The sequence below is a fragment of the Salvelinus alpinus genome, chromosome 2 (assembly GCF_045679555.1).
Source record: "Salvelinus alpinus chromosome 2, SLU_Salpinus.1, whole genome shotgun sequence".
In the NCBI taxonomy this organism is placed as follows: Eukaryota; Metazoa; Chordata; class Actinopteri; order Salmoniformes; family Salmonidae; genus Salvelinus; species Salvelinus alpinus.
In genome coordinates, this window is record NC_092087.1 from 60,026,454 (window position 1) to 60,038,847 (window position 12,394).

The window sequence follows — 12,394 nt, forward strand, 5'->3', positions numbered from 1 at the left end:
CCAGTGGCCCAGAGTGAGAACACATGTCACATGGTCACGCAGCAGAGCAATAGCTGTGCAATCCCGCCCTACATGAGATCATCCCACTCTTATTACATGCCAGTTACTGTGCAGTGCTGTCTGCTTAGTCATGATGCATCTGCTATTATTTGGCACGTTCCTAAGTTTAGAAGTTGCTGACGCCTGACAGATCTTACAACACATGGATAGGTATTTGAAGTATCAGCTAACCACATGTTATAGCAATTTATCAGTCAATGACAGTCGATGACGTGGCACGCACCCATTATCTAGTGTGTGTGTCAGTGTGTGAGACAGAGGGACGAGTCATTACCATTTTTTTTGTCTGTGTACAGTATGAAGGAAGTTAGAGGTAGTTTTTGCGAGCCAATGCTAATTAGCGTTAGCGCAATGACTGGACGTCTATGGGTATCTCTGTACACAGACATAAAAATGGTATCCACGAGTTCATCCGACTCTGGGGACGTAGATAAATGGCCTTATTGCCAAAATCCCAAAGTAGCCCTTCAAACATGTACAGATTAAGAAAGTCCTCACAAAGCTTTGTTACTAGACTAGATGTAAACAAACAGGTTACATCACAAAAATGCGTGTTCGACCTTTTGAGACAAAAAACAAGACAAGGAGCAACTTTTTGAACGCATTTATATTTTAAAACCCACATTCCTTTTCATTTAAGGCTTCAGCTTCACTACACAGGTGCATTTGTGACACATAGCAATTGAACGCTTTTACAATGAGAGAAACTATTTACAGAACTGGATCAACAGGAGGAGGGTTGGTCAGTTGGCGCTCTATGGGGCAGCTTTGGGGTCAAGATCGGCAGGAAAGGGTTAGAGTCCATTTGATATTTTCTAAATTTATTGTCAAAACTCAAAGTCTCAGCCTCTCACACACTGCCGGTGAGTGGCATTGGTAACAGACTAGAGAGCCTGAGTCCCAAATGGCACCCTATTCCCTATATACTGCACTACTTTTGACCAGAACCCATGGGCCAAGGTAAAGGTAAATAACTGGAACATGGCTTTTAGAACAGGGTTTGGCTCTTCAGTTATGCTGATTGGTGGGGTGGGAGTGGGACTGTAGCAGTGTTTGAGATTGGAAAGTGTAGGCTGGCTGGGCCTGAAAAGGATAATTCAAAATAACATGTTTACATTCATACAAAACTTCTTATCATTTCATCTCCTTAGTCTATACAACTGAATTTGGACTTTTTTCACTCAAACTGAAAAACGTTCAGTAAAACACAAATCTTATCGGATAACATACAATTAACCCAACAGAGAATGTCCCAGCTCAGCTGCCCCATAATTTGACTATCCACGACCCCTGCTCATTCCGCTAGGGCATTGCCGCTTCATAATTTGGGGTTAGGGAGATATGCGCACTGTAATTACCATTCGCCGCCTAGAACTTAAACTTAAAGCTGTGGATCAAATGCAGCCCGATATTGCTTTAAAGCTGCTTGAGTCAGGATTATACAACAACGCACCTCCTGTCACAAAGGCCTCTACTACAGAGGCCATTGTAGTTCCTCTGGGAAACGGGCGTTTCTCCCGGCAACATGAAGAGGCCAGAGGCAAGATGGGAGGGCGCACAATCGCTAAACCGGCCAATCGTGCCATTCCATGCACCCGGTGACAGGTGTAAGGCAGCGACTGGTGTCAGGTAATTGGGCCTCCTACACAAACCGGGAGGTTCAAAAGAAAAAAAAAGGAGGGATGGGGGGGGGGGGGGGGGAATGTGAGACAGAGGAAAGAATAACCCAGCCGGGTGCTAGTCTCCTTTAATGTTGGGGGAGAGGGATATGCACTTAGCGGAGGAGTCGGTATTGTATTATACCTCCCCCTCACTCAGGATTTTTGAGGGAAGAGTAGCTATGTGTAAAGGCCCAGACCCCCACATATTTAAAGTAGTTCAGTTAAGAAGAACACAATGGTAAACAAATTCTAAATGCAATGCCACATCACTTATTTGCCTTTAATCAAACGATTTCACAACCTCCTCCCCCACGCTGTGATTAACAGTTGGGTGGGGCTCACATTCTAGGAACAGCCCAAAACCACTAACCCACAGCAGGACAAACTGTTGTCACTCCACAAACAGCGAGTCTCCTCACATGACTTCTATGGTCTGTAAGTAGTTTCGACAGCTTGCTTGGTCAGCAACATTGGTTTTCATATCATTATAAAAATGTATATTTCCAAAATTAATTTGGCCAGTGAGTGCATCATGTGTCAGGAGAGGAGTCAGGGGAGTTCATCTAGGCTGGGATTGGTATGTCACAATAGCACCATATGTTCCTCATAAAAGAGACTGATTACCCTAAAAGAATGCTATTATAATTGTTTTATTAACCAGAACTCCAACCTCAGGTAGACTTGATTAAGGGAAGATATCTATCAGAGATGCTACACTTACGGGGAACCAGGCCATCAGAAACTACACCACCTACATCACTAAATCAATGTGCTTTGCAATGTGAAGAATGTCTCAAGATACACTGAGTTTACAAAACAATAACACCTTCCTAATATTGAGTTGCAGTCCTCCTCAACCCACACAATGGTGGCTTTACCTTCCAGCCCAACGATCTTACGGTACACATTAAGTCCTGACCCCTGCTATCAAAAGCCCCACAAAGCCCTTTGCTGAACCCGTGACCCCTCTCTGCCCTGCAGTCAAAGCCTCTGATTGGCTTAAACAGTCAACCTCCATCACAAGGGGCCCATTGCCTCCGCCACACAGAAGGTGAAGTGTGTGTGTGTATGTGTGTGTTGAGAGAGAAAAAAGTCGGCTGAATAAATAGAAAAGCCAGCTCAAAGCATTTCACTGTGGACCTAACAGTACATGAGTGATTGAGCTCACTTGATCATCTTGAACGAGATACAGACGAGAAAGCTATATAGGTCTAGTCCTGTGTCCTTGAATCCAGTTCCACTGCTTTTTTTGATTTGTTCCCCTCTAATGAACTGATTTAGACCTGGGACACCACATGGGTGTAATGAATTATCAGGTACAACAGAAAACCAGCAGGTAGTGTAGGGAGTTTGAACACCCATGATCTATGACCTCAAATGCTTTTATATAGCCAACACGCATCCTCGTATGTATAAACATCTTAATTACAGAGCGATAAAGAGGGCATATTCACCTACGAGTCCATCTGAGGAAAATTATAATAATCATTTTAAAACACAGTGCTGCTGGACATTTGATTACACCAGACGAAATGTCCAAAAATGCAACAAATGTCCAAAAATGCAAGACGAAATGTCCAAAAATGCAACCCCCCCCCCCAAAAAAGAAGCAAGAAAAGCTAAAAGAAAAGCAAGAACCGTAAAACAAAACGATGACAACCTACACTGGTAGGGACTCATTTGAAATGGCTGGGTGGGGGGATGAAGGGGGCAGAGCGGTCGTTGGTCAGGGTCCGACGCAGTTTCACTCCCCGGATCATCGTGACCATGTGACCTCCGGCCCCCGAGGGCTCCTCCGCATCCTGCTCCTGGGCGGCAGGGTGCTGCTGGGGGGGCAGGCAGTGGCCGCTCTCCACCAGCTGGTTGGCAGCGCCAGAAGTATTGTGCTGTTGTTGGAGATGAGACTGCTGCTGAATCGGTTGCTGCTGTTGTTGTATGAGCTGCTGTTGCTGAAGCTGCTTTTGATGTTGGAGCTTCTGTTGCTGCTGCTGCTGGAGCTGCTGTTGGTACAGTTGTGGTTGCTGCTGTAGCTGTTGTTGCTGGAAACGTTGCTGTAATTGAAACGTTTGCTGCTGTTGTTGTGTCTGGGCTGTTGGTTGCACCTGATGTGTCTGGGGCTGCTGTTGATACTGCTGCTGCTGGTTGTACTGCAGGTGCTGCTGCTGGTACTGCTTTTGCTGCTGCTGGTGCAGGGCGTACTGCTGCTGCTTGCTGAGCTGGTACAGCTGCTCCGAGCTACCCATGGGAACTGGCGCCTGGCCCGGGATCAGCGAGTAGTACGGTGATGTGGACGAAGAATGGTGCAAGGGCATGGCGCTCAGGCTCTGGGTCGACGTGTACAGGCTGTGCTTGGTGTGGTCCACCGTCCAGCTCATGCCCATCCCGCCCTCTGGTGGCCCCATGTTCTCATTGCTCCCGCTGTTCCCCCCTCCGCCGTAGTTGCCTCCCCCTCCTACGCCCAGGGCTTTGAGGGGCACTTGGGGGGTGCAGATGGGGATAGGCACGCCGCCGCTGATGGTGCCGCGGCGGTAGGCAGGCTTGGAGGAGGGCTTGCGGCGGATGGTGGCAGTGTGCGATTGGCACAAGCCTAGCAGCTCGGGCTCGGCCAGCAAGCTGACTGTGGAGGCGGGTCGCTTGCTCTGGAACATCTTGCGGTACTGCAGGCTGAGGTCGCTGTTGCGCGGGATGGTGGAGGACTTGTCAAAGTCAGGCGGGCCGTGGTGCTCCTCCTCGCCCCGGTGCAGGCAGATGTAGTCGTAGTCTGGTAGGTGGAGAAGGAGGGAGAGAGGGATGAGGGACAGATGGATAAAGGAGGGGTGAGGAGGAGGAGGAACGAGAGTAAGCCTGTGGTTACTTAGAGTGGAGGAACACACAATGCATTTATTTCCTAACTGGAAAATAACATGGAAAGAAAGCAGACGCTTTGGACTGGGGTGGAAAATCTGACCTGATGCATTCCGTTATAAACCAAGAACTTTGTTGCACAAAGCTCTTCTACACTAAAGTACGTGAGACTGCATTGAAGACTAGAAATATTCAGTGGAGTCAGACATGTAAAATGTGTTAGAGAACCACAGAAACTCAATGAGTCCAGATTTGCTCCAAACATTATAACCGAATGATGTCTGTATCCCAAACTGCACACTATTCTCTATCTAGTGATCACCTTCTGACATAGGGCTCTGAATCACTGGCCAGTTTGTGACCGGAAGTTTTTAAAAAATGAAGAAAAAAAAACAGTCATATCTGATGAGGAAGAAATTAGGGGGCGGAGGGGGTGTATATATGATAAAGGGTGAGTCACCACAGAGCGATGACCTGTTACCAGGCGATGATGGTAAAGACACTAACACAATTTCCGGGCAGTACCACATACGCAAACATGTGCATATGCCCAATCACTCACATAAGAACTCCGCTCATCCTCTTACGCAAAGGTTTTGTCTCTCCTTCACATGTCACACACACCAAATGTTCTACGCTAATGCTCTTCTTTCACTAGCAAAAGGCCATTTGATGTGATGAGAACTCACAGCACAGATGTCACACTAAATCACTGTGGATGATCTTGTCATTTTACTTGTAAGGAACAGAGAGGGACAAATCTAAACAGTAATGGACAAGAAACCTACCATAAAGAGGCAGCTCTTTCTTTACAGCTGAAAAAGAATATAGAATTGCGTTGAACTTATATACAAAAATAAAAACTTAGTGAGCTCATTTTATATTATCAAAAGTAACATGATATGTTGAATGGGGGGGGATGCGTCAAAGTGACAGTCTAGCACCATGATGCTTTGAGAGGGATCAAACTGGAGTAAAATAATATTCTCGGGTTGCAGGCATTGGCCCTGATAAGCTACGTATGGCTTTACATCTCGGCATGCAGGCTTTTGATACGACAAACATGATACTGCACGAGACAATATTATCACAGTACTTACGGTGCATTCGGAAAGTATTCAGACCCTATGACTTTTTCCACATTTTGTTATGTTACAGCCTTATTTGAAAATGGATTAAATACATCTACACACAATAACGTAACAAAAAGTTAAGGCAAGGGGTCTGAATATGTTCCGAATGCAGTGTAGGTGCCGTTACAATATCAATTACTATTCTCACAATTCTATATCTATTGAGATCCAATACGGCACTGTTATGTTCCAAACATATTGCACACTGTCTGCTGCAGAGAGAGGAGAGAGAGCATGAGACAATTCGTTTTGATCAGTCATGAAAATAAAAGGGCTGAAAACACATTGGCTCATTATTTAAAAATAATACTGAGGCCAAGCTACAGGATGAAAAATACCAGAGTTTTGGCGCAGGTCTAGCCGACTAGCGCTAGCTAACGCTACCTAGCAAACAAATATAAAACATAATATAATATCATCCAAAAATAATATTGCGATATATAACTATCAATATTTTCTCCCATCACTAGGTAGCACTGCAGACAAACGCGCATAATACTACCAGAGGCTACTTGCACAGGCTGATGCTGTAATAATGCTGTTGAAACAGGCACATGGATTAGACAAAAGTGAAGACGCGATTCTGTTTTGGTTGTGAAATGACAGGCGGATGCATGCGACAGACTGCAAAACAATCACAGACACATGTGCAGACAGACACACAGATAAGGCAGGTAGGCAAACAGACCGAAGAGTACAAATAGAGACAATACTTCAATCATGACACGTACAGACAGACAGACAAACAATACGACAAGAATGCATTATAAGATCCCAGACAGAAACCGACTGAAAAACAGAGCTGGCTGAGCCAGAGAGACAGACAGACATACAGTACCAGTCAAAGTTTGGACACACCTAATCATTCAAGGGTTTTTATTTGTATTATTTTCTACATTGTAGAATAAAGACATCAAAACTATGAGATTACACATATGGAATCATGTAGTAACCCAAAAAGTGTTAAACAAATCCAAATCCAAATCTATTTGAGGAATTCCCTCAACGAGCTTCATGAGGAATGCTTTTTCAGCAGTCTTGAAGTTCCCACATATGCTGAGCACTTGTTGACTGCTTTTCCATCACTCTGCGGTCCAACTCATCCCAAACCATCTCAATTGGGTTGCGATCGGGTGATTGTGGAGGCCAGGTCATCTGATGCAGCACTCTATCCTTCTAGGTAAAATAGCCCTTACACAGCCTGGAGGTGTGTTTTGGGTAACTGTCCTGTAGAAAAACAAATGATAGTGGGACTAAGCACAAACCAGGTAGGATGGCGTATCGCTGCAGAATTCTGTGGTGGCCATGCTGGTTAAGTGTGCCTTGAATTCTAAATAAATCATAGACAGTAGCTGTGTTCGAATACCCATACTAACATACTGTATACTACATACGTAATGAGTATATACACTACATACTGTTAGTTAATTTTAGTATACTGTAAACGAACGGTGTCCTTTCAGTTGAGCATACTAGCGCTACGCCTGTCTACCGGAAGTTGATTATGTTGCTATGCAACCTCTTGCTAGCTTGTTAGCACAACAAATTACTAGCTAAACATTTTTGTGTTTGTAAGTTCAATCTGGAGTGCCAGAGTGTGCTCTGGGCGTTCTTAAATTGAGCGTTGTCAGATTGTCCATTTGTAAATTCTGAACGTTTCCCCTCTCGGAGCGTTCAGAGTGCACACTGGCCGAGGTTTAGGGTTGATCCGCGCGTTCTGACCATCACAACGGTGGTTCTGACCATCACAACGGAAATGCAGTCAAGCACACAAGCTAACTGGCTAGCTACTTCCAGACACAAATGAGAAAACACCTCACTGACCATTGTACTCGCCATAGCAGAGCTGATTAGGCTGTTTTCATGACACCGGCCAAATTAAAAACAGGTGTTGAGCGTTTGTAAATTCCTCAGTTATTCTGCGCTCTGGCACACTCAGACGAGAGTGCTCTGAAATCGGAGTATATAGCCAGAGCGAATTTATGTCCATTGAGAACAACTATACCACTTAGCTATGAATGACGTGAATAATCAAGTCAATAAACGTTGGGTAGTTAGATAGAGTATAGTTAATATACTGCCAAGTTCAATGTATTAGTAGCCAACTAACGAGGTAGCTAGCTAACATACCGGTAGTACCTATGTTGTAATGATATTCTATGCGGTTCATAAGGATAGCGTAGCCAACACATTGTCAGCCAACATAACGTGTAGCGTAAATCATTTGAAAAGTCATTACTTTATTACAATGCTCAACATGTTAACATTTGTCATATTTAGTTAAAGCAATTAATTTGTATCCTCTCTTGGACTTCGGCTGCATATTTTCTGAAAATCTGAAAATGTTGTGAAGCCACGCCCATTTCCCGAAGAATTGCATTATGGGCCCTAAAAGTACAGAAATAGAATCCACTGCGTGTATACTTCGTATTTTGGTAAATGTAGTACGACATCCGGGAACTTTTGGCATATTAACTTTATCTTGTTAGTATGGGTATTCGAACACAGCCAGTGTCACCAGCAAAGCACCCCCACACCACCTCCTCCATGCTTCACGGTGGGAATCACACATGCGGAGATCTGTTCACCTACTCTGGGTCTCACAAAGACAGAGCAGTTAGAACCAAAAATCTAAATTGGTTAATCAGACCAAAGGACAGATTTCCACTAGTCTAATGTCCATTGCTCGTGTTTCTTGGCCCAAGCAAGTCTCTTCTTCATATTGGTGTACTTTAGTAGTGGTTTCTTTGCAGTAATTCGACCATGAAGGCTTGATTCACGCAGTCCCCTCTGAACAGTTGATGTTGAGATGTTACTTGAACTCTGTGAAGCATTTATTTGGGCTCCAATTTCTGAGGTGCAGTTAACTCTAAACCTCTGCAGCAGAGGTAACTCTGGGTCTTCCTTTCCTGTGGCGGTCCTCATGAGAGCCAGTTTCATCATAGCTCTTGATAGTTTTTGTGACTGCACATGAAGAAACTTTCAAAGTTTTTGAAATGTCCCGTATTGACTGACCTTCATGTCTTAAAGTAATGATGGACTGTCGTTTCTCTTTGCTTACTTGAGCTTTTCTTGCCAAATAGGGCTATCTTCTGTATATCACCCCTACCTTGTCACAACAGATTGGCTCAAATGCATTAAGGAAAGAAATTCCACAAATAAGGTACACCTGTTAATTGAAATGCATTCCAGGTGAGAGTGTGCAAAGCTGTCATCAAGACAAAGGGTGGCAACTTTGAAGAATAAAATATATTTAGATTTGTTTAACACGTTTTTGGTTACTACATGATTCCATATGTGTTATTTAATAGTTTTTATGTCTTAAATATTATTCTACAATGAAGAACATAGTAAAAATAAAGAAAAACCCTTGAATGAGTAGGTGTGTACAAACTTGACTGGTACTGTACATATAGGCAGACAAGCAGACAGAGGGACATGCAGACAGAGAACCTACTATCCCCGTGTGACCACGGGGGGATAGTAGGTTCTTGTCAAAAGTAGCGCACTAGGTAGACCATAGGGTGCCATTTGGGACGTATCCCAGGAGTGGTGTGTGGCAGGGGTTTTGGTGGTGATGGTGAGGGGTTTTGGTGGTGATGGTGAGCAGTGGTCACTACTAACCGTGGGAGGGGATGGTGTCCTCGGAGCAGGAGGGCGTGGTGGTCTGCGTGCTGTAGCCGCTGGAGCAGTGGAGGGAGTCGTGGCTGGTGCGGGGGGCCTCCGAGTTGAGCCCTCCGCCGAGGGCCAGGGCCAGCTGCTCCCGGGCACTCTGGGGCTATGAGAGGAAGAAAGGATAGAGGAAGGAAGATCATTGTTAAAAAAAGAAAAAAAAAGGGAATGTACAATGGAAGAAAATCCCTCAACTTCTTGGCCTCTGCTGCCACCGTCAGCTGAACACTAAGAATTACACCCTAGTAAATAGTGGTACATGCAATCATGCATGGGGCTGGGCTGCCCAACCCTCTTCCTGGAGATCTACCATTCTGTGGGTTTTCAGTCAAACCCTAATTTAACACACCTGATTCTACTAATTAGCTGCTCAACAAGACTGAATCAGATATGCTAAATTAGGGTTGGACTGAAAACCTCCAGGAAGAGGGTTGGGCAGCCCTGACTTAAGCTCTCACCTGTGTTTTTTTGAAAAACAAAATGAACAACGATAATAACTGTTACTGACTACACTTACATGCTTGTTAGACGACAATTAGTTACAGCTATTATTTACCCTGGAATAATGCCTAGGTAATGCAAGGTGTTGCCATCACTTCCTTGTGGAAATATGTCTTAAGTTATCCTACAATCAATTAAGTATAAATGGATTCCCAAAAGTCTGGTTGGTTTGTCAATGATACACAAATGGGAGGAACGCACTGCACCGGTGCTGATTTGCTTTAATCATTGACCACATATCAAAGTACAAACTGATAAGCATTCTATGGAGGTGCGAGTGTGTGTGTCTGTATGTGTGTCTCAGCTTGTGTGTGTGCAAGTCTCTGTGTGGGTGTGTGTGTGCAAGTCTCTGTGTGGGTGTGTGTGCGCATGTTTCAGCTTGTGTGTGTGCGTGCGTGCGAGTCTCTGTGTGTGTGTGTGTGTGTTTGCTACCTTTCCGGATGTGGACATGGCGCGGGCCCTCTCTCCGTGCTGTGTGTAGGAGTTGTGAGGAGGAGGCATGGCCGTGCCGTTCTCTGTGCCCGACCCGGTATGTCCCGACCACGACCCGCTCACCTCCTGAAATGAACACCAACAACATCAGATTGTGCCACTGCCACCTCAATGTACCAATAGATACAGATAGACATTTTATACACAGATATGATATATTCTATACTCTATAAACAGATAGATACACCATTAAATACAGACATTCTATTATTACAGATGGATAACTAGATAACGTCATACATTCTATCACATTCCATTATAATATATACAGTGCATTCGGAAAGTATTCAGACCCCTAGACCTTTTTCACATTTTGTTACCTTTCAGCCTTATTATGAAATTGTTTTTTCCCTATCAATCTACACACAAAACCCTTTAATGATAAAGCGAAAACAGTTTTTTAGAAATGAACTTCAATATCACATTGACATAAGTATTCAGACCCTTTACTCAGTACTTTGTTGCAGCACCTTCGGCAGCGATTACAGCCTCAAGTCTTAATGGGTATGAAGCTACAAGCTTTGCACACCTGTATTTGCAGAGTTTCTCCCATTCTTCTCTGCAGATCCTCTCAAGCTCTGTCAGGTGGGATGGGGAGTATTGCTGCACAGCTATTTTCAGGTCTCTCCAGAGATGTAAGATCAGGTTCAAGTCCAGGCTCTGGCTGGGCCACTCAAGGACAGTCAGATACTTGTCCTGTAGTCAAAACCACGTTGTCTTGCCTGTGTGCCGTTGTCCTGTTGGAAGGTGAACCGTCGCCCCAGTCTGAGGTCTTGAGCGCTCCGGAGACGGTTTTTATCAAGGATCTCTCTGTACTTTGCTTCGTTCATTTTTGCCTCGATCCTGACTGGTCTCCCAGTCCCTGCCGCTGAAAAACATCCCCAGAGCATAATGCCACCACCATGCTTAACCGTAGGGATGGTGCCAGGTTTCCAGACTTGACGCTTGGCATTCAGGCCAGAGTTAAATCTTGTTTTTTTCAGACCAGAGAATCTTGTTTCTCATGGTCTGAGAGTCTTTAGGTGTCTTTTGGCAAACTCAAAGCAGGCTGTCATGTGCCCTTTACTGAAGAGTGGCTTCCATCTAGTCACTCTACAATAAGGCCTGTTTGGTGGAGTGCTGCAGAGATGGTTGTCCTTCTGGAAAGTTCTCCCATCTCCACAGAGGAACTCTGGAGCGCTTTCAGAGTAACCATCCAGTTCTTGGTCACCTCCCTGACCAGAGCTCTTCTCCCCCGATTGTTCAGTTTGGCCGGACGGCCAACTCTAAGAAGTTTTGGTGGTGCCAAACTTTTTCCATTTAAGAATGATGGAGGCCAGTGTGTTCTTGGGGACCTACAATGCTGCATAGTTTTTTTGGTACCCTTCCTCAGATCTGTGCCTTGACTTAATCCTGTCTCGGAGCTCTACGGACAATTCCTTGTACCTCATGGCTTGGTTTATTTTTTTTGTACAGTCAACTTTGGGACCTTTTATAGACAGGTGTGTGACTTTCCATGTCCAATAAATTGCATTTACCACAGGTGGACTCCAATGAAGTTGTAGAAACATCAAGGATGATCAATGGAAAAAGGATGCACCGAGCTCAATTTCAAGTCTCATAGCAAAGAATCTGAATACATCTGTAAATAAGGTATTTCTATTTGTAATAAATTTGGTAAAACTCCCCAGAAACTTTTCACTTCGTATTGTGTGTAGATTGCTGAGGATATATACACTGCTCAAAAAAATAAAGGGAACACTTAAACAACACAATGTAACTCCAAGTCAATCACACTTCGGTGAAATCAAACTGTCCACTTAGGAAGCAACACTGATTGACAATAAATTTCACATGCTGTTGTGCAAATGGAATAGACAACAGGTGGAAATTATAGGCAATTAGCAAGACACCCCCAATAAAGGAGTGGTTCTGCAGGTGGTGACCACAGACCACTTCTCAGTTCCTATGCTTCCTGGCTGATGTTTTGGTCACTCGAGTGCTGGCGGTGCTTTCACTCTAGTGGTAGCATGAGACGGAGTCTACAACCCA

General features: G+C 44.5%; 1 protein-coding gene across 2 annotated transcripts in view; it reads right to left on the reverse strand.

The window, feature by feature from the left end:
• Nucleotides 1–649: 649 nt before the first annotated feature.
• LOC139565914 (protein MTSS 2-like) overlaps nt 650–12,394 on the reverse strand; it is a 125,388-nt gene continuing 113,643 nt past the window's right edge. Inside the window, exons 11-14 of one of the 2 annotated variants that reach the window (XM_071386579.1) lie at nt 10,304–10,429; nt 9,323–9,476; nt 5,354–5,380; nt 650–4,482 (exon numbers count right to left, since the gene is read on the reverse strand). In XM_071386579.1, the coding sequence (XP_071242680.1) occupies nt 3,398–4,482; nt 5,354–5,380; nt 9,323–9,476; nt 10,304–10,429 (1,392 nt within the window). In that variant the 3' untranslated portion in view covers nt 650–3,397. The remainder of the gene's footprint in view (nt 4,483–5,353; nt 5,381–9,322; nt 9,477–10,303; nt 10,430–12,394) is intronic. The other variant, XM_071386590.1, reaches the window with a different exon arrangement.